The 20,431-nt window shown below is 38.7% G+C and overlaps 1 protein-coding gene across 3 annotated transcripts; it reads left to right on the top strand.

Annotated features, from left to right (window-relative positions):
- Positions 1-2,815: 2,815 nt before the first annotated feature.
- On the top strand, positions 2,816-19,797 carry LOC109041434 (solute carrier organic anion transporter family member 74D). Of its 3 annotated transcripts, XM_072296987.1 has the most exons (8): positions 10,298-10,438; positions 10,988-11,152; positions 12,209-12,404; positions 12,958-13,099; positions 14,779-14,987; positions 16,117-16,220; positions 17,609-17,711; positions 19,389-19,797. In XM_072296987.1, the coding sequence occupies exons 2-8, from the start codon at positions 11,104-11,106 to the stop codon at positions 19,465-19,467; spliced, it is 882 nt and encodes a 293-aa protein (XP_072153088.1). In that variant the 5' UTR covers positions 10,298-10,438; positions 10,988-11,103; the 3' UTR covers positions 19,468-19,797. The 3 variants fall into 3 exon arrangements, with proteins under 3 accessions (XP_072153089.1, XP_072153087.1, XP_072153088.1); XM_072296986.1 differs by lacking the exons at positions 12,209-12,404; positions 12,958-13,099; positions 14,779-14,987; ... (1 more) ...; positions 17,609-17,711; positions 19,389-19,797 and adding exons at positions 2,820-3,443; positions 4,076-4,392; positions 6,695-6,871; positions 7,650-7,841; positions 9,085-9,225 and having other exon boundaries at positions 10,285-10,438; positions 10,988-11,125; XM_072296988.1 differs by lacking the exons at positions 10,298-10,438; positions 10,988-11,152; positions 12,209-12,404; ... (3 more) ...; positions 17,609-17,711; positions 19,389-19,797 and adding exons at positions 2,816-3,443; positions 4,076-4,392; positions 6,695-6,871; positions 7,650-7,892; positions 9,085-9,223.
- The last annotated feature ends 634 nt before the right edge of the window (positions 19,798-20,431 follow it).

Genomic DNA, 20,431 nt, shown 5'->3' on the forward strand with positions numbered 1-20,431 from the left:
ATTAACATATCTAAAACCTAACTTGAGGTCTTTGATCCGTTAATTGCTGCGCAGTCAGTAATTCCAGCACAATCGAGGTTATAATGAACACCCCGGTAAAAATTGGCGATAGAAGCTGCGTTTCGAAATACCATAGGAGTTCTTATAGCCGACTGAAGAAGGCTATTGAAAATCTTATAGCTGGCTGTAGAAAGCGGAGCAAATCATATAGCCAGGCTATACGAAGCTATAAAAAAGTATACAGTCGGGCTATGGTTCCTATCGCCGGGCTTTACACTTTATCGCCATTGGCTATGAAAGGCTATACGAAATTGTGTAGAAATTCGTGTGCTTTGGAAATCATCAAGTTTGATACGGAACTACCTTAATACTTACAAAACACACATTATATTTTCCTTTAAAACATTTTTTTTTTCATCAATTAAAATGAGAATAATCCATGCAGAGTGTACAAACATTTCAAAATCATGAGTTGAAAAAAGCTGACTCCGCGAGATTAAATATTAGAGCATAACACAAAGCGGAGCGGCGACGCATTGGCGCCTACAAACCTAACAGGGAAACTTCACGCATTGCGCAATGCGTGAAGTATCCCTGTTAGGTTTGTAGGCGCCAATGTGCGTTTCGCGCTCTCTGCCCGCCCGCCTCGCCGCAGCGTGCCACGGTGTCTGAAGCAACTATTTCACATCAGAGGTATTGCACAGTATCATAAGAAATTGAAGGCGCTCCACTATATTAAAAATGACAGGCATCCTTCAAAAATACAGAGCTTTCCTCGCAAAATAAATCAAGATAGGTACTACGGCACAAAAAGAGAGCGGTACTCCGAAAACTAACTAAATCCTAGTATCCGTATTTAGTAACGTTTAGCCTAAACTTTATCGTCTGTCTGTTGCTTAATCGCCATCGGCTATAAAGGCTATAAGAAATTGTACAGCTTGCTACAGAAGCTATTGGAAATCTTACAGCCGGCTTTAGGTCTATGGTATTTTGGAACACAGATTCTACTGCCAATTTTTACCAGGGCATGCTGTGAATCAAATCACTATTGTCACTAATCACTGTGATACTGTGATTTTCCCCCTCCCAGGAAGTTATGTTGTGATAACTTCCTGAGTAATAAGGAGGTGTGATTGGAGTGGGTAAATCTGACGTCATCTATTGCCCCCCTCCCCCCCCCCCATCAACCGTAATTAATCTCTGTGATTTGAAGGATGCAGTCGCGGTCACTAATGCTATCTGAGGGTCACGATAGGCACACCTCTACAATCAGTGTAGAGTGAAAGTAAAGGGACCGTTCATTTAAATACATAGGAGGAGATCATGATCGGATTCCAGGCGCTATCAGTCGACTAACTATGCCCAGCGCTCCTCCAAGTCCTCTTCAGCATTTATATGCCAGTTCCGAGGCGAGAGCGTGGCTGCCACGCGAAGGGCATACACCTCATCGGTAGCAGCTAGTGTGTAATTCACCGAGTGGCGAGCGTAGGAACCCGTGGATCTCCTGTTGAGGTACTGAGGCACTAGTTACCCAACCGGATCGATACGTGACCGACACATTGCGAAAAGTCACTATATTAATGTCTGCAGTCTACAATACCTTAAATTATTCTTCAAAATAGACGGATAAAAGTTAAGAAGTAATTTTCCCAACTGACCAAACTTGAATAAAGTGTAAATCCGTTATTAGGGGTCGCCGGAGGTTCCCTGAGGAAGCGGTGGGAAAGGTAAAATATGGAAGCGCACTCTGGCGGCGCAAGCGCGCACGGTCTGTACGGAGTTTTGAGAAAGCCAGTGAAGCTGACTGATAAAACCCCCGTCCAACGGAGATTGCATTGCATCGCGTCGAGTAAAATCACTGATGAAATTGTGCACCAGAAACTAGACTTTTTACGTCATGGACAATCTTTGATAATTTTTGAAGCCGATTTGGACACAGTTTTGTAAAGAATGTTAACACCAAAAAACATAATACCGAGATTTCTTCCTGATCATCCCATCCCATCCCATCCCATTCCACCTATAATAGTTACCCGACCTATGTCGCGTCAATTCTTTCGTTCACGATGACTATATCGTTAGATTTACGTTAGCCTATTCAAATTTTGTAATTTTGCCCATTTTGGTCTTATAAAGAACTGTATAGATTTTTGGTTAAATCGCACTTACCGTTTACTTATAAGCGGTAAATAACGTAAGTGACCTACTTACGCTGTTTTCCACTAATCTGCTATTATGAAAGTTCCACTCCTTGGTTTCCTTGGTAACCTTTGCTTGCTATCAGCTGATGTTTTATTTCAGTTTCTTCTTTTCTTTTTTTCATTTTTTTCTTTCTTTTGTGTTTTTTTAATCGTTGCTAGGTTAGTTCTAATTTTTTGCGGCATTTATTCTACCTCCCCCCCCCCCAGCTCATTTTTCTAGCTCCATCACTCTCTCCCCTCGACTCATTTTTCTATCGATGTTATCATTTTTTTTTTTTTTTTAATGGCATTTCTTGCTCCCCTACCACCATTTTTTCGGGGTTATAGATATTTTAGCAGCCTCTAGACCAGTGACTCCAGTCACGGGCATTTTGCTAGTCAATTAAAACAACCTACGAAAACTACGTTAATGCGTGTGGTTAATTTGACTTTATAAATTCTACCGCAAAATAACGACGCGCCATCTTTTTACTCACGATCAGTACAATTTGCAGGGACTACTATAGGCATATTTATTAATTTAAAAATGATAAAGTGATACTTGCTTTTAAACTCACTGCATATTGGTGATTTAGCATTAAGACTGATACGGTAAACAAATATGCAAGGATGATACTTATCCAAGGACTTATTTTTTTTACTTTTTTTTTTTGAGAAGGGAGGGCTATATACTTTAGAATTAATCAAAATGAGAGTTTTATTTTGGTTCAGTTCAAGTTAATGCATTTTGAGGAGAAAAACAATTGCAAAAATGTGGGTACATCATTGGAAATATGCGCGATACCCACGATCGCGATTTATAAAAATAATTTTAAGGTCACACATCTCTCGAAAAGGCTCCCATTCGACTTAATCTGCATCAAAACACAATATTTATTGTAAAACATGTATAATTAACACTTTCTTCAGAGAAAACGCGCTATATTGATTTGTATTTATCATCGATAATAACGACATTCGAGAAATAAAATCTCGCCTGTACCACTTCTCTTGTTGAACTGAGATTACTGGAATATTATATCGCACAGATTAAAATGGTCGCGAATTTAATTCATGACTTTATCCGGTTGTCCTTTTCTATTTACTGGGAAATTGTCTCTCTCCATTTGTAAGTGGGCTTTATCGTGTAAAATTAGCAGTGCACTTGAAAGACGCATACAGTCCAAGAGAGTTCGTGTTCAACCTGCAATGCTTTACGTGTGACGTGCCTCCCTTGATTCGATTTTTATATGATGGAAAACTGTAAGTACGCTTCTTAGCTTCGTTTTTTTAATTACTCTGGATCCTTCTCTCCTTTCATTTCAGAAATGACTTTCTTGGCCTATTAAGTTTAGATATTTAAAACACCGAAAGTTATACGAAGACTAGAGGGGGCACACTTTTATCTACATACTTTAAACAAGCATCGATCATACTTGATACACGTGAGAGTTATTATTTAATTTCACTTCTTCCACCTCCGACGAAGACATTAAAAAAAGCTGGAATAAAGCGATAAAAAATGTCGCTCTCTTAAAATCTACCGACGATTCTCTCGGTGCTATCGTTGTAACACAAAGTTGGATGATACGTCTAACAAAATTAGAGAATTGAAATAAAAATGTATTTGTTTGTTTGCCCTCTTTAGTGCTGTTAAACCTGTCCAGTAACGATGATTTCATAATAATCTGTTTGATTCTAAAATTTATGTTTCAATAATACATTGAACTTTTTATCAACATTGTTTTTGTGTCAAAGTTTTTTTCTGAAAAAAAAGTTTAAAATACCTTTTCAATACTCCGTTTATATTTATATTCAACATGCGTTATAAAATCGCACATCACTATACGTTCATGAACAAAAATTGATAAAGACCCTATTACCTCATGATTTAGGATGGTGTCAGATAATAATGGCAATCCAATGAATAGCCGAATAAAATCTGATGAGGTGGACATTTTTTTGCCCGATTGGACGGACAGGGAATTCAAAGAAATACAGTCCTCAGAAATTTCAGATTTTAAGCTTGATAAAACCATAACATGTGGAATTTGGTGCTTCCGGGGGAAGCTTCTGCAAAAATGTGCGAATGAAACGCTTTTTGCAGTTTTGTTTGGCATTCTTTCATCCATGCTCACAGCTTCCTTCACGTATTATTCGGCAACCATAGCAACGGTGGAAAAACGGTTCAGCATACCTAACGTTAATACAGGTAATTACTCCATCACTAATTTATTTTTGATAATTTTATGCTCAAGAAATAATTTCGTCGTCCCTAAATTTTTCATCAGTAGCAATATAGTTTAGTAGCAGCGAGAACTGGCTGTCCTAGAGGCAACAATTTATCTTAATAATTCGATCAAATAATAAAGTAAACCAAATTAGAAGAAAAGTTTTTCTTTAAAAACCCTTTGACATTCAATTTCCGAGGAAATACAAGGTGACCCAGAGTTAAACCGAATAACTACAAGGGCGATCAAACAGGTCGAAATAAGAACTATTTTCAATTCCTCCATAAGTTTTCATCCAAAGTGCCTTAATCAAAGCTACAGCACCCAGGGCCGGATTAAGGGGGTGGCCACATGGGCCGCGGCCCATGGCGGCAAAAGGGGGCGGCAAATTTTGCAATTTTTTTAAATGTAGGTATAGAAAAAATCGGATTCAGAAAAACTACCCATGAGAAAAAGGGACGAAATCTCTCTTCCTGAGAGTGTAGTAATTTCTAATTTCGTCGTTTTTCGGTGATACAAGAAATAGCATCTTTAATTAGTAGAGTAAAGAGAGGAACTAAACACGCAATTTGGCCTGGAGCTCAACGCAAAAAGGAATGATGACGAGGTCTTGAGATGAAAAAGACAAGCCCTCGGCGCAGCGATCGGCATGTAACACATATTAGCGCCTACAAGACTGCATGAATACTTCACCCATTGCACCAAACACAGTGCGATCAGGAGCGGTTGGCGTGAAACGTACAGCGCCTACAAGACTGCAGGAATACTTCAAGCATTGCGCAAAACAGTGCGATCAGCGCAGCGCAGCGGCGCCGAAGTTAAAATTATTAAACCACATTTATGTTAGTTCTTTATAATTTTTTGGTTCATTTCTTATAAGCGGAGGACCTTATCCACATAGAGATAGGTTTACGGAACTTAACTTTCGCGCAAAGCTCCGTGAAATTTTGCTAGTAGTATTGACAGGGCTCTCGCAAAAAATGTATCCAACACGAGTAGGTAAACGTGTCTTATGCACTCCTCCCCCTTCGGCACGTTCACTTGATGGTTTTTATTGATGTTTCAAAACGAATGAGAAGGGGGCGGCAAAATACAGGCGGCCCATGGGCGGTAAGTAGGTAAATCCGGCCCTGACAGCACCCCCCTTTTGAGGAAATCATTGGTTTCTTCTGAATTTTGGTGACACTTAGAGACCATGGCTCACATAGAATTTGCTAACTCCAAGCAATATTAGAGCTAAATTCATAAATGGCCTCGAAAATATCAAAATCTTAGATTTAAAGCGCATTTTAAGGGCTCCAAGAACGGAAGGCGAGTTTTCTCTTTGAACGATCCCTGTCCGATAAATCGATTTATCTACCATTTAAACCTATGGGAAATAATCGATTAGCAGGGTGTTCGCAACAAACATTTTAGTAATCGATTCTTTGCCATAGCTTTAAATGTGATAATATCGATAATTGACGATTCACGCTTCGCCACTGCCTAAATCCCTTAATAGACCGTATTCGATAACGGTTCGATGTATCGTTTGGTTCAAAACAATAGAACATAACCTCAAACCAAACTTTAAGGATTTTAATTGGAAAAGCTGAAAATGAGAAATTTTCTGACTATTTCACTTTGCATTGGCATTTGGTATTCAAAAGAATAAAAAATCTGTTACAAAAGATCCGTTCTCTCAGATATCTGAATTTATTTTTGAGGCTATGTTTATGTTTTGAACCAATCGATATCGATACAATCTCACCCGTCTGATGTATTGAATACGATCTATACGCAACAATGTCAATGTTGATATTTTTAAAACCATAGATCAATGGAACTCTGAAGGCTATGGACGGCCGCCATTTATTATGAGTACATAACCGTAGCCAAAATGAAAGAAGAAAGAAAAAAAAGTTATGGAGAATTTGAGGGAAGAGACATAGCGGCTTGAGGCACTTTTGGAAAAAAATTATGGAAGAAAAAAGATGAATATATTATTTCTTCTCTATAAAATAATAAAAATACAAGCTTTTCCTGTTTTTATGGAAAAAAAAATAATATCTTTATTCATAGGAGACGATCCTACAATCTGGCCGTATAACCCTGGGCACCGTGTAAACCAACTTTATCTATAAATGGCCTAAATTTTGCGGTTCGAAACTGCAACTTCTTGCTCATCCGTGAATACATGTATGCGCAAAGGGAAACTAATGGCACACACGTTGTCTCTAAACTAAACCAGAAATTGTAGCTCCCGATTGCAAAATATTGTCCAACTGTTCATATTTTTGGTAGGTATCATATTCACTGGGACCGAGGTGACACAGGTCCTTTTAGCAGGGTCTATTAGTTACTTTGCAGGCACTAGACATCGACCTCGGATTATAGCTGTTGGAGCGTTTTGTGTAGCACTATGCGCTTTCTTACATGCCTCGCCCTACTTCATTTATGGTGCCGGAGACAATCCTTCAAGTAAGAACCGCATAATATCCTATTTTAAAAGTTTTTGAAAGCTTAATCAGGTATGGAAATCGTTTCAATTTTTTTAGTAGTTCTTTTGTCGAAGCGGGCCTAAGAGAACGCGAAGCGCCCTTTGGGAATTCGGCCGCGTAGCGACCAGGGAGCAGTATACATATAGGGACGAAAGGAAACTTCTTGTCCAAATTCTGTGCAGAGTTTATATTTTGTAATTTCATTAAGATTTTGTCATGAAGGTGGTTCGTCAAGGTTTCTGATGTGGTTTGCTGTGATATGGACGTATTTCTATCAAACGGAACTATGTGCATTGTGACGTGAGCCCTGTAATGCATATATTCTTATGGGTATCAGGGCTCATGTCTTAATGCACATAGTTCAGTTTGATAGAAATACATCCATATATCGCATGCCAGTTCGACCGCGCCAGAAACCGTGACGCGAATTACCCTACGAAAACAAGAAATTATGTACACGAGAAATTTCAATTTTTTAAAATGATATACATTCCACTACTCGTGCGTGAATATGGGGGTCATTATGTGTCCGCTTTGACACAGACATCGAAAAGTGTTGTACATCGAATGATATAACGACTAGATCAGTCTAGTAGGAGCCAACTTCAAGCTGATTTGACCCCCCCCCCCCCTCCAAAAACATTTTAAAACGACCGATTAACTCTAAAGCATTTGTAAAAGCTGATTTTTTAATTTTTAACTTTTTTATTCACAAAAGTTGACTATAATTTATTATTGTATCCATCATTAATTTTCAGCGGAAGATCGGGACTCAAAGGTTTGTCAAAGCCGAACCGGTTCATGCTCTATGGTGGAGAGCTCTTTTGGGCCGCAAGTTATTATGTTTGCAGCGCAACTTTCGGCTGGTGTGGGGGCGTCTTTGTTCAAAACCGTCGGCCCAGCGTACTTGGACGATAACACCAAACAAACTAAGACAGCAGGGATGATGAGTAAGACAAAACACATTCTGAAGAGGTCTGAAGAGGTCACATTCTGAAGAGGTGTTGTGATTAATATATTTCGAGTTTAGGACGGATAAAATTTCGATGGAATATTTCATAATTTTTCACGACGTGGGAAATATTGAAGAAATAAATATTATATTTATTTTCTGAGTCGGAAAATGTAACCTGCGATTGAGTATATAAGCTGTTTTAAAATTTTAAATTATTTTTTCCCTTTATGAAGATGAGAAAATAATCTTGCCATTTTCCTCATAAAGCTCTCAGAGTCTCTTGTCTTCCTTGTAAGCAAAAATGAAAACTATTAAATCAACCAAATAAGTGGTAATGAGTAATTGCTTAAGTCATTAGTCATGGTTTTGAATCTGAGTTTTTTTTTTCCTTCCTAGAATATATATGGCTATTAATATGACATAAATTTATGCTGGAGGTTGAAATCAAACAGGTTTGTTAATTGTTCCCTTTCCTCACAAGACAGGGGTCACATGCGAATTCGAAGTGGTGTGTCAGGGCAGTAAGCGCCCTTCGGGGGCCCGGGCCCTGGCACCAGGGACCCAGTATCCCCACCCTTGTGGCGAGCCTGAGCACGAATAATTGTATCTCTTTGCCGTCACTAATGCACTTTCTTTCCCTTGCTTTATTTACATGTTGTATTGGTTCCGTCTGTCTTAATTATATACGGATGCTTCATGGGCTACACGTGTGCAAGACAGCCGAAGATAAAAGAGATGTAATTGGCTCTCGTTGTTTAACTTTTCTCCCGACTTTGAGTGACAGCTCATTGAGCGCATATAGCGGAGCATGACAAAATCACGCCTCGCGCCATAGCGCCTTCAATTTTGCAGATGCAGCACAAACATCCATCCAGCACAAATAGTTGCATCTCTGCGCCGTCATGAACGCGCGAAACTCTGATGGAACTTATCTTATGGAACTAGTTCTACTCGTGACGCTGCTAACTGCCTTCAGCACTTAATTTGAATGTAGGAAAACTGACCGTATTTATTTTGCAAATTTTACATGATTTTTATTGTATCTTATTTAGTCAAAATCCAGTAATCGCACAAAATTATTAGTTTAATTTTAAAATGCCTCCAATTGTTGAATAGATTTCTTTTCTAAAATAGTTCCATAATTTATGCTCTCATTTTTTAGGGATCCTTTTTATAGAATGATAATATCAGAGAGCTTAAGCAGCTATATTTATTAACTTCCATGGGTCTTTTTTCAGGTCTGAGCTATTTACTCAGCGAAATTAGTCCATTTCTTAGTTTTCAACTCTCAGGTTATTGCCTAAAAAGATATGTCACTCCATACAAAGAAACAAGGTTAAGCCCAACAGACCCAAAATGGCTCGGAGCCTGGTGGATGGGTGAGTAAAGTCCTTTTTCTATGAATTTCCCCGGTTTTCTCTGTCTTTTATGGATTTCTCTGCTGAATATTTTACATTAATTCAGAGAGTAATTAAAATGTTGAGAATTTTTTTAAAATCCTTACAACGTTAAAGTGAGTGATAGGACTTAATGACCTGCAAAAGTGGAATTAATGACATATTTTTTTAAGAATATGTTATTCAAAATTATCTATTTAAGGTAACATTATGTACCATATGTATTTATGTACCATTATGTATATTATTAAACTAAAGTAGTAAAAATTGGTATTTAAGTGAAAAATCTTAAATAAAATCAAAAGACAAGAAGACCCTTTAGCACTTTACAAATTAACCAACCCTATTTGGTAATACCCTACTGCTAATAGCGTGCGAGTGTATTCAAATGAATTAACGGAAACAAGTTTCGATGCCATTATAATAAAAAAAGAGTAAAATCATAGCCACTCCTTCTTAGTAGGAAAAACGTTCACAAAACTTAAGAAACTTCTACATACACTAACTGCTTCTCGTAAAACTAGTTTTTTACCGTTAATTTGCGATTTAACGCTTTTCAGTTTTGAACTTCAACACATCAAATATTTGTATGATTGTGAAACGACAAAAATGCGTATCTCGGTTCGCAGTGTTGCAGACTTCCTCACATACTTTAAATTCTACCCGAAAAACTATCGAACGTCATCTGTTTGAAAATTTTAGTGGTCTTTTTCTCTTCAAAAAGATATTCTGCGAAAATTCTAGCCATGATGTTGCCAACTCGAGGTTTCCTTCTAAAAAATAAAAAAGGAAAAAAGGAGCCGAGCTATCGGAGCATCGCGAACGAGTTATAATTTTTACTGTTTCACCATCGATATATTGTTCGAACTTTATCGGATCAATTGGACTTATTTCTGCCAAACAGAATCATGTGCATTAAGACATGAGCCCTGAGACCCTTAAGAATATATGCATAACAGAGCTCACGTCATATTGCACATAGTTCCGTTTGGCAGAAATACGTCCAATTAACTTATCGATGTTTTTTCCTTCTCGTAATAGGTTGGTTGGTCATCGGAACCATGACTTTCATCGTAGGGTGCCTCTTAAGTCTTTTCCCGAAAAAATTACCCAGGGCTGCGGAGAGAAGGCATTACGCTCTCACAAAGGAGAGAGAATTTTTCGGCATCTACAAATAAGAATACATCAATTAAAGGTACATGAACATAGGTACTTTTCATTTGATAAGAGACCTCATCGATGGTGTAAGGCCGCAACCACGTATCTCGGTTTGCGACGTCGCAGACTTCCTGTCATACTTCATTTTATAAATTGAAAACTTCAAGCACTTCAAACTTGATTTTCAAGCATTCGTGATGCACTGTTCGCTACAATATTGACCACAACTTCGACGAAATTTTACAGTGAAAGGAAAAACAGACATTTTAAAATTGAAAGTAGATAAGGAAAAGTTGTAATATTTATTTTCATGTAACACAAATCATTACGGCTTTATTTAAATTAATTCATTAAATTTTGAAATTTGATATTTGGCACAAGGGTGGAAGGAACTTTTTTCCCTTCCCATCAAACATAATCCTGCCTGAACTATTGCTCTTGTTGCGTTAAGTGCGATCGTCATTCATTTATGAGAAAGCTATTCGTTTTTCACAAAACGTACTAATTAAAATCAAAGTTGTTTCACCAGAATGCACTTAATGTTTTCATAGTATGTTTGAAATAAAATGTTTATTGATCATTTCAGGTTTGATCTCCACTTATAAAAGGTTGTTAAAGCGACCTATTGTCGTCTACTATTACTTAGCAAATATATTCTTTGTCTTCGGGTACCATTCATACATCTACTACCTACCGAAATACATGAGGAATATTTTCAGTATACCAAGTTCTACCGCAGCTACATACGTAGGTACGTCGTGAAAATTATAAACCCATTTGCTAAGCTTAATCCTAAATGGTTGAATCTTTGAAATAAATTTGCACATAATTTGCAGCTACACTCAGATAACCAGTGCATGGCGTGGCGTGAATTGCGATACATCGACTGTTATGCCATTTAAACCTATGGAAAAGGATCGATAAACAGGGTGTTCGCAGCAAACACCTAAATAATCGATTCTTTACCATAGTTTTAAATGGCACAACAATCGATACATCGCAATTCACGCCACGCCACTGAGCTTAACATTTCCAGATTGAGCTCTTGGCTCTTAATTTTCATTTAAGGAAACCCTGGCCGCTTTTTACAGTCTTTCTGCATGCAGTTTTGACAGGTAACCACGGATTGATACCATACTTCGTTGTAATATAGATTTTATACACTTAGGAAAATATTTCGATGAAAGACAGTGAGCTTCGGTTCATATTGAACACCGAACTTTTTCTACCCAGAGGAATGAGGGTTTCAGTCGTGCAAACCGAACTTCGGTTTCTGTGACCGAAAATTCGGCCACATAAACCAAAAGTTCCGTGTTCAAAATCAAGAACTTTTTCCCCCGTATACACGGAAAAAAATAGGTAGTCGACACAACCAGCGGCTAGTTAAAAATGCGCCAGCTACCAGTGCACGCGTAGTTACGTAACTTACCGCACGGTAGCTGCGCATTTTTAACTAGCCGCTGGTTGTGTCGACTACCCTATTTTTTTCCGTGTAGATAGATAAACATGCAATGCAAGGTAATTTCGGTTTTTTACCGGAGAAATTGTGCACAGCGCACATGTAAAAAGAATGAATTGCTATGAGAACGCAGTGGTATCATTTCTGGAATGGCACAAGAAGATTGGTCATACGACTAATATGGCACACACTTATCAATAATCAAACATTTTTCCATTTCCTCATCGTCTCACTAATGTTATTACATACATGATTTCAACGTACGTAGCAAAAATGTTTCTATCAGTAGGGATAACCTTTTCGTTAAATTTAGAATTTAATATTTGGGATTCTTTCCTATGCCTATAGGTAATGTTGGTCTTACGTTCTGCGCGCCTGCTCTGCTGCTGAGCGGGTTCATTATTTCGAAGTTTAAGCCCCGAGTAAGATTGCTATCTGCGTGGAATGCTGTCTCCTATTTCATTATCCTCGGTGGAATACTCAGTTTACTGTTCATAGGATGTCCGGAAAATGAAATTAGTCTGAAAGCTGGTACAGAAGACATGTAAGTACTTTTAACGGCATATCCACGAATCAAAATGACTACTTTAGTCATACTCGCAGTATCAAATAAGAGCCAGTTAAGACCGATGAGCGCTTTAATACCCAAGTGACGATAAGTTGCGATTTGATCGAATTTATCGGATTTTATCGACGTCGATGCATTGCAATGATATCGAATTAAAAATTGCGATAAATTGCGATTTGATCATGTAAATTTGCAATAAATCGCGATTTCATCGACGGCAATTTATCGCAATATTATCGAACAAAAACCCGTGATAAATTGATGTACAATTTCGATTTTACGAACGCGATTTCATAGAGATAAAATTGCGACCAGATCGAGGATGATTGCTCAGATTTTGATGATCCAAGCGATTTTATCGCCAAAAAATCTTAAAAAATCGCAACTTGATCCCAATATATCGCAATTTTTCCGTTAAAAAGTGCTGCATGGGTACAGAGCCAGTGGCTCCTGACTTTTCCTCATTTATGAAATCCATTTTTCAGCCTCCGATTGGAGGAAACTAATTTTCCGTTTTTTTTCGGAATAGCGCGAATTTTACCACCACTTGTAATGCTGGATGTCATTGCGATTACGTGGAATTTTACCCTGTCTGCCACGCCATCACGGGCAACTCATACATCTCACCTTGTCACGCTGGTTGCAAAAATGCCGTATCTTCCAACGAGAAGGTAAGACTATTAAATACTTTCATTCGTTGTTGAAAGAATATAGCTTTGATCTGTGATTTTTAATTCAGTGCTATTCGAAACGAACACCGTAATAATCGACTCTTTGCCATAGCTTCAAATAGGGAAATATCGATAATCGATCATTCACGCCTCGCTACTGAAATTTTTAAGGGAAAGTCTTCAGCAGAGAAATGGCTGAGAGGAGAGGCCGTGTACAAAAAAATTTTCCTCGGTGAGAGGTCCCTTCATAATTTAAGTTGACACGGAACCATCTTAATATTTACAAAACACGCTGTACATTTTCCTTGCGTACATATTTTTTTTCTCGTCAATTTAAATGAGAATCGTGCAAACATTTCAAAATCATGAGTTGAAAAACGCAGACTCCGCGAGTTTAAATATTAGAGCAGAGCATAGTATGGAGCGGAGTGGCGCGTATTGCCAGCGCAAAACGCACAGGCACACTGGCGCCTACAAACCTAAGTGGAAACTTCACGCATTGCGCAATGCTTGAAGTATCCACTTAAGTTTGTAGTAGGCGCCAATGCGCTGGCCACCCGCCCGCCGCACCGCAGCGTACCACGGCGCCTCAAGCAACTATTTCACAGCAGGGGTGTTGCGCAGTAGGTATCACACAAAATTGAAGGCGCTCTTAAAAATGACAGGCATCCTATGTGAGTACGGAGCTTTCCTCGCAAAATAAATCAAGATACTACGGCACAAAAAGAGAGCGGTAGTCCAAAAACTCACTGAGTCCTAGCATCCGTATTTAATAACGTTTAGCAATTTTTTTCTAATTTCGTTAGAGAAAAAGTGACTCAATTTACGCAGAAATATTTTTTTGTATGCTGTCAAGAAGATTTTAATTTGAATTCGGAATAAATTAACTGGATGAAAGTGGTTTTCTGCTTAGTGTAAGTAACTTTCCTTTTCACATAAGCATATTTTCCTCTTCAAACAAGCATTATTCTCTTCATTGATTCATAAGGAAATCTTCTCGGCAGTAAATTTGAGCATATTTCTGCTTGAATCAAGTCACTTTTTCCTTTGATGAAGTCCAAAAATCATGCTAAACGTTATTATTGAGTACAGATACTAAAACTAGGATTATCCCGCCCTACCCTGAGAGTCCACCTCTACATCAAAACAAACTCTCCATGCAAAGATAGGGAGCAAATACATTAGCAGGGTTGCCGGGTTTTCAGTTTTCGAGTCCCCAAATAAAGTGGCAGCCCTGTCAATGTATTTGCTCCCTATCTTTGCATGGAGAGTTTGTCTTGATTTAGAGGTGGACTCTCAGGATAGCGTGGGATATCCCCTCCATTTAAGCTTCATCTTGAGAGCTTTTTTTGAGCTTGGAGTTTATTTCAGAACATAAACATTTTGTTGTCAAATAGGACGCATTTTAGGTACGCCAAAAAGAACTAAGTAGACACGTTTCAAATCAAAATGTTAGTTATAAACAAAGGAATAGCGTGTGACGTCCTTCTTTTTTATTCAATTCATATTAACGAAATTACCTCTAACCTGTATGCGTCCGATTGTTCTGCAGTTTTGATTTCCGCTCTAACAATATCAGTAAATCCTTAATAAAAATTACGGATCAAGAAGTGAACTTAGGATACGTAGAACGCTCCTGGTATAGAATCATTATTATTTTACTTGTCGCTATGTTTTAGTTCTCAGATTGCACTTGTCATTCAAATTCAGTCAAATCCGGATTCATGTCACTGAATAAAATGGAACAACTCCTAGACAAGTTTTCTGTTCGAACGGGAATGTGTCCTGTTAACTGTCAGTCTAATATCTATGCCTTTCTCGCAATTTTTGGCCTCATAAAATTTGCGTATGGAACCTCTAAAGTTTCCAGTTTCCTAATATCAGTCAGGTTTGTTTCATTTTTACAACAGCTCCGCCGGGATAGCGAAGAGAGCAGTAAGTGTCAAATTCTCGAAATCGAGTGTCCTTCAAAATTCGTATGATCTCTTTTAGATGAAATCACTGAAATAGCTAAAACAGCAAAATTCATCTTAATTGTATAAAATCGAGACATACGAAAAAGTCATATATGCGCAAAAATGACGCAATTTTAGGCAAGATAGCAGTGAGTGACATTAATTTTCTAGAGAGCCAATGAAAACAGTGCTTTCAAGTAAAGCGCCGCCCCCTTCTGCCAATGTCTAACCTGAAGATGTGTTTGTTGCGTGTCCAAAACGCAACCTCGAAAGCATGCAGAAAATAGCACTTACGGCTGTCTTGCCTAACAATAGCCTAGCAGAAAAATGAAAAATACCCTTTTTATGTAATTGAAATCAAATCGATCTATTTTTAACCATCCAAACTCTTTCTAGGAGTCTTTCGGATGATTAGTGGCAATTTGCCAAAGAATAACGGAGGCGTCTTTCAATAAAATTTTCCGGTCCACTTCTGAGCCCGTTTCCTCAAAACTCCATGTTCGCACTTGCTGCTCTCTTCGATATCTTAGCAGACCTTATAAGTACGTATCTATGATGTCATCACCACCAGCCAATCAACATCGAGTGCTGCAGCGCCCGCCGTCCAATCAGAATGCTGCCCTCTGGGCCGTCCGCGTATCCGGAATACTTTTAATAGGCGCGGATGGCTCAAAAGGCAGCATTCTAATTGGACGGCGCTGCTGTGTGATGTCATCACCACCATCCAATCAGCATCCAGCGAGTGCAGCGCGGTCCAATCAAAATGCTGCCCTTTGAGCCGTCCACGCATCCGCGTCTCTCGTTTGCGGATCATTTCAATGCTGGCGAGAGAGCCGTTTAGGATTGGATAATCGAACGCCTTATCCAGTCGTCAAAACTCCTTAACGTGATTCATCCCAAATTTTTTACGTAATTTACGGCCAGCTCATGATTGATTGATAGATTCTCAGTGGTTTTCCATTGATTTTCAGTCCAGTTTTTAAGTTATTTTTGGAGTCCGGAGAGTTAAGTTTATTGAACTAATTGTTTTGAAACTCGTTGTTACTCTTTTTTATTCTATAGGAGCGTAGAGAAGCAAGATAAAAGCATTTTCATGGGATTGTTGATAACTTTGAGTGCTCTCTTTGGTTACATTCCTGGACCGATCGTTTATGGAAAACTCCTTGGTATGTTTCATAAGTTCATCTGAAGAGTTAACTAAGTGTTAGTTTTACATGAAATATAACTTAAAAGAGAAAAAAAGCGCCTTGAGAAAAAGTTACCTGTGCAAAGATCATTGAGTGAAAACTAAAATTGCAGGCCGACAAGGTTGCATACAGATGGTTGAAGTCGAAAAATGCGATTCCCCTTTGTAACGTTTCAAAACTGTCAAGTCTGTTTGAGTTATTTTTTGGTTTAAAAATAAAAAAATATATCCTTGACATAATTTCTTTGAATGCACATATCTTTTAAATGAGGGACTAAAATTCACGAAAAATGCGAGAATAACCGTAGGTTTTTAGTTTTCTCTTGAAAAAACACCACATGCGCGCGTGGAGATTTGCGAACTCACGGTGGAAAATAAGTACTTTTTTTTCGATCGATATCCAGATTCTCTTGGGTGCGATTCTGTCGAGGTTTTTGCCAAGCACAACAGTGATGCTGCATGCTGCCCTTGAGATATTTTGAAATTACGTTACTAACGGGTTCATGAAACATAATAACTTTCAATCGCGATCATTGTACCACAAATTCCCGAGTAGCACAGTGCAATGAAAATATTGAAATGAAATTGCGATTTATTGCATTAAATTTGAATTGTTTTTACTGTGAAATGGCAATATTTCCACATCATTTGCTCAATAAATGCAGATTTTAAAAATAACGACGGTGAAACTCCCAAACCACGTATCTCGGTTTGCAACGTTGCAGACTTACTGTCATACTTCATTTTTTTTTAAAAAAAAAACCACTCAACGTTCATTCTTTAAATATCTGTGATTTTTCTGCTCTGTGCGAAGAAAATTCAATGAAAACTTCACGAAATGATGTCGATTTGCTTTCAGAAAAAAAATAATAATAGGAGTGGAAATTTGCAAACACCGCAGACGAAATACGTGGTTTAGGAGTTTCACCGTCGATAAGTGTCTGACAGATAGGGCCGGTGGAAACATTCCACAAGCCTCGTTTGCGGTGTTTGAAAATTCCTGCTCCCGTTTTATTTTTTTGAAGGAGAGCGAATCAATATTATTTCTTGGAATTTTCACAGAGTTTTCCTCGCACAGACAGGAAAAAACAAGGAAGTTTTCAAGGATTGACGTTGAGTGGTTTCCTATTTAAAAAACGAAGTATGACAGGGAGGTACGACGTCGCAAAGCGAGATACGTGGTGTGGTAGTTTCACTGCCGAATGTCGATGGGCAATGCAGTACCCAGTGCGATGAAAAACCTCATATAAGCGGTACCCCTTCAATCAGTAGACATGCAACATACGCAACACGCCGATGCAGTGGCATTAATTGTACCACTTAATACACACTATGAAATATTTTTCATAATTCGCTCTTTCTCCGTAGATAGTGCGTGTTTAGTCGCAGGCAAAACTTGTGGAGGAGCTAGGGAACTGCTGGCTTTACGACAACAAACGTTTAGGATTTCGTCTCACAGCAACGACCGCAGGTTAGAAATCATTTTTGACCGTAATAACAAGGCGACATTTCCTTCATCAAGAAGAGGTACAAATTGCAGAGAGCTAAAGCCTAATATTTTAAAGAATTGGGTGATGTTGAGATAAAAGGTATTATTTGATATCGTATCATACATCGAAAGTGATATGAGATCACTATAGATTAAATGAATGTGGGTATAGGAGTCGAGATCTATCTGGATCATTTATAACACAAACCATACAGCGGGCCGATTATTGAAATTGATAGACAAAGCTATAGACAAAGAAGACATAAGGAGTATAGAGCGATCCTATTGGTTGAAATGGGTGGTTCTCATAGACTAGGGGGTAAATGGTGGACTAACTATCGGGTCTCTCGTGAGTTGCCGTTAGTTAGTCTATTACCTACGTCCTTTCAAAGACGTTTGCAATGGACAAAGGACTCCTTTGTCCATTGCAACCACCCGCTTCCACCAATAGGAACCCTCCATATCCTTTTTATCTTCTTTGTCTATAGCTTTGTCTATCAATTTCAATGATTATTGAAGCCAGGGGCGGACTGTCACTGAAAACGTGACAGTGAACATCGGGCCGTTAAAGTTGAGATCGACCCATATTAGTTGTTTTTTGAGAGGCACAAACTGGCCAAAATCACCTCTAATTGGACGCATTTAAATCAACAGGAACTGTATTCATTGTGTCATGAGCCCTGCCATGCATGAGTTCTTATGGGTCTCGCAGCTCATGACGGAATGGCTATAGTTCCCTTTGATTTAAATACGTCCAATTGTCAGCCGGGATTTTTCCGGTGTTCCCACCCAGGCCCGCCACAAGGGGGGGGGGGGGAGGTACTGGGTCCCTGGCACCAGGTACCGGGACCCTCAACACACTACTTCAAATTCACATAAAACCCTTGTCTCGTAAGGAAAAGTGAACATTTTACCCTAAAAATTTCACAAAATGAGAATAAGTTGTCAAAAACACGCTGGAGCACCAGGGCCGGATTTACCTACTTGCCGCCCATGGGCCGCCTGTATATTGCCGCCTCCTTAATCTAATTCGTTTTGAAACATCAATAAAAACCATCAAGTGAACGTGCAGCGGGGGGGGGGGGGGTGTATAAGGCGCATTTACTCGTGTTGGACACATTTTTTGCGAAGCCCTGTCAACATTACTAGCAAAAGTTCACGGAACTTTGCGCGAAAGTTAAGTTCCGTAAACCTATCGCTGCGTGGACAAGGCCTTCCATTTATACGAGATGAACGAAAAAAGTATGAAAGAACAAACTGACCGCACTGTGTTTGGCGCAATGCGTGAAGTATTCATGCAGTCTTGTAGGCGCTATGCGTTTCACGCCGAACGTTGCTGACCGCACTGTGTTTGACGCAATGCGTGAAGTATTCGTGCAGTCTTGTAGGCGCTAATATGTGTTACACGCCGACCGCCGCGTCGAGGGCTTCTCCTTTTCATCTCAAGTCAAACATCAGCCTTTCCTGCTTGTGAAATTTCTCATGATACCTACATATGCATTGTCTTCATATAGAATAAATCCCTGAAACTTTGAAATTCTATTTATTTTTATTTATGTTTAGGTAAAAATAAAGAGAAAGAGATATAATAATGAAAATACTATAGTTGAGCTATTCATTTTATTCCGATTTTTCAGTATTCAGTTTGTTTTTTTTCAGTACTCCTGTTCCTGAGTTTCTCGTGCAACATGGCAGTATGGTTTCACTCAAAAACACTCAGAAATATCTACGAAGATGAGGAAGAGTCTCAAAGAAAGGATGATCTCTCCTCAAAAAGAAACATTGATTACTTCTCAGACACCAACTTTTAAGAATTTGTAGCTTTAATGGTGCCCCTGTCCAACAGTTTGATCATGTTGGTAGTTGCGCATAATAATGATGTAACAAGGAAGGTGGCCTTAGCGCAACCGTTCTACAGCTAGTTTGTTCTACGGTTCTTCAATGATTTTTCTGGTTTTACAACATACTTCAATGTGATACTTTAAATTTAACCATTAAACCAGAAACTAGAGTTTGAGAAAAATATAGGTTTTAAGTGACATCCAGTGGAAACTGATGGCAATCAGGGTGAATTTGTCCAATGTGTTTAATTTTTACTCAAGGTTTGGAGTTTCAGAGTAGCTTTGCTGTAGGATGAGGGGTTGAGAAAATGCATTATTCATTCAGTTTATGAATTGTCCTAATAATGATATACCCTTCATGGGGCCTCTCATATTCCCTTCAATGTCTTGTAAACTGCATTGATAAATCTGAATACTGAAGTTTTGATTTCTCTGAGCCCTTCCGTGGCTTTTGAGGCTCCAAAAATACCTACTGCTGCCACTTCTACAAAAATTGTTTTATGGTCTTCAGGGGCCCGTATATCACTTCTGAGGCCCCCGAACTACTTGGGTACCCATGTATGTTTTAAATTGGAGCCTTCAACAGCCCTTTAAGGTAGCTCTTAGATACACATTTTAAGAACTTAGGGGTCTTAAAGAGACTGTTAATGATTCTACAACAATGAAATTGCAGAGAAATACATATCAATCTGGGGGGAAAATTGCTGCTGAAAAATTCACTTTTTAGCCCTACTTTCCTCGAAATTGGCACATAGAAAGTTTGATTTTGAAATCTCTTTTTGCTCAGTAGATCAGCAGGATAGGCAACAAACCATCCGATGAAGATGGATGATCAGCAACACAAAAAATGAGGGGTGAGGG

The sequence above is a fragment of the Bemisia tabaci genome, chromosome 2 (assembly GCF_918797505.1).
Source record: "Bemisia tabaci chromosome 2, PGI_BMITA_v3".
Classification (NCBI taxonomy): Eukaryota; Metazoa; Arthropoda; class Insecta; order Hemiptera; family Aleyrodidae; genus Bemisia; species Bemisia tabaci.

Bases quoted from the DNA above. Each gene is read 5' to 3' on its own strand.
- LOC109041434 (XM_072296986.1), top strand. From the start codon at position 4,077: ATGGTGTCAGATAATAATGGCAATCCAATGAATAGCCGAATAAAATCT. The intron at 4,393-6,694 runs GTAATTACTCCA...TATTTTTGGTAG, and splicing joins CATACCTAACGTTAATACAG to GTATCATATTCACTGGGACC. The intron at 9,226-10,284 runs GTGAGTAAAGTC...TTCTCGTAATAG, and splicing joins GCTCGGAGCCTGGTGGATGG to GTTGGTTGGTCATCGGAACC.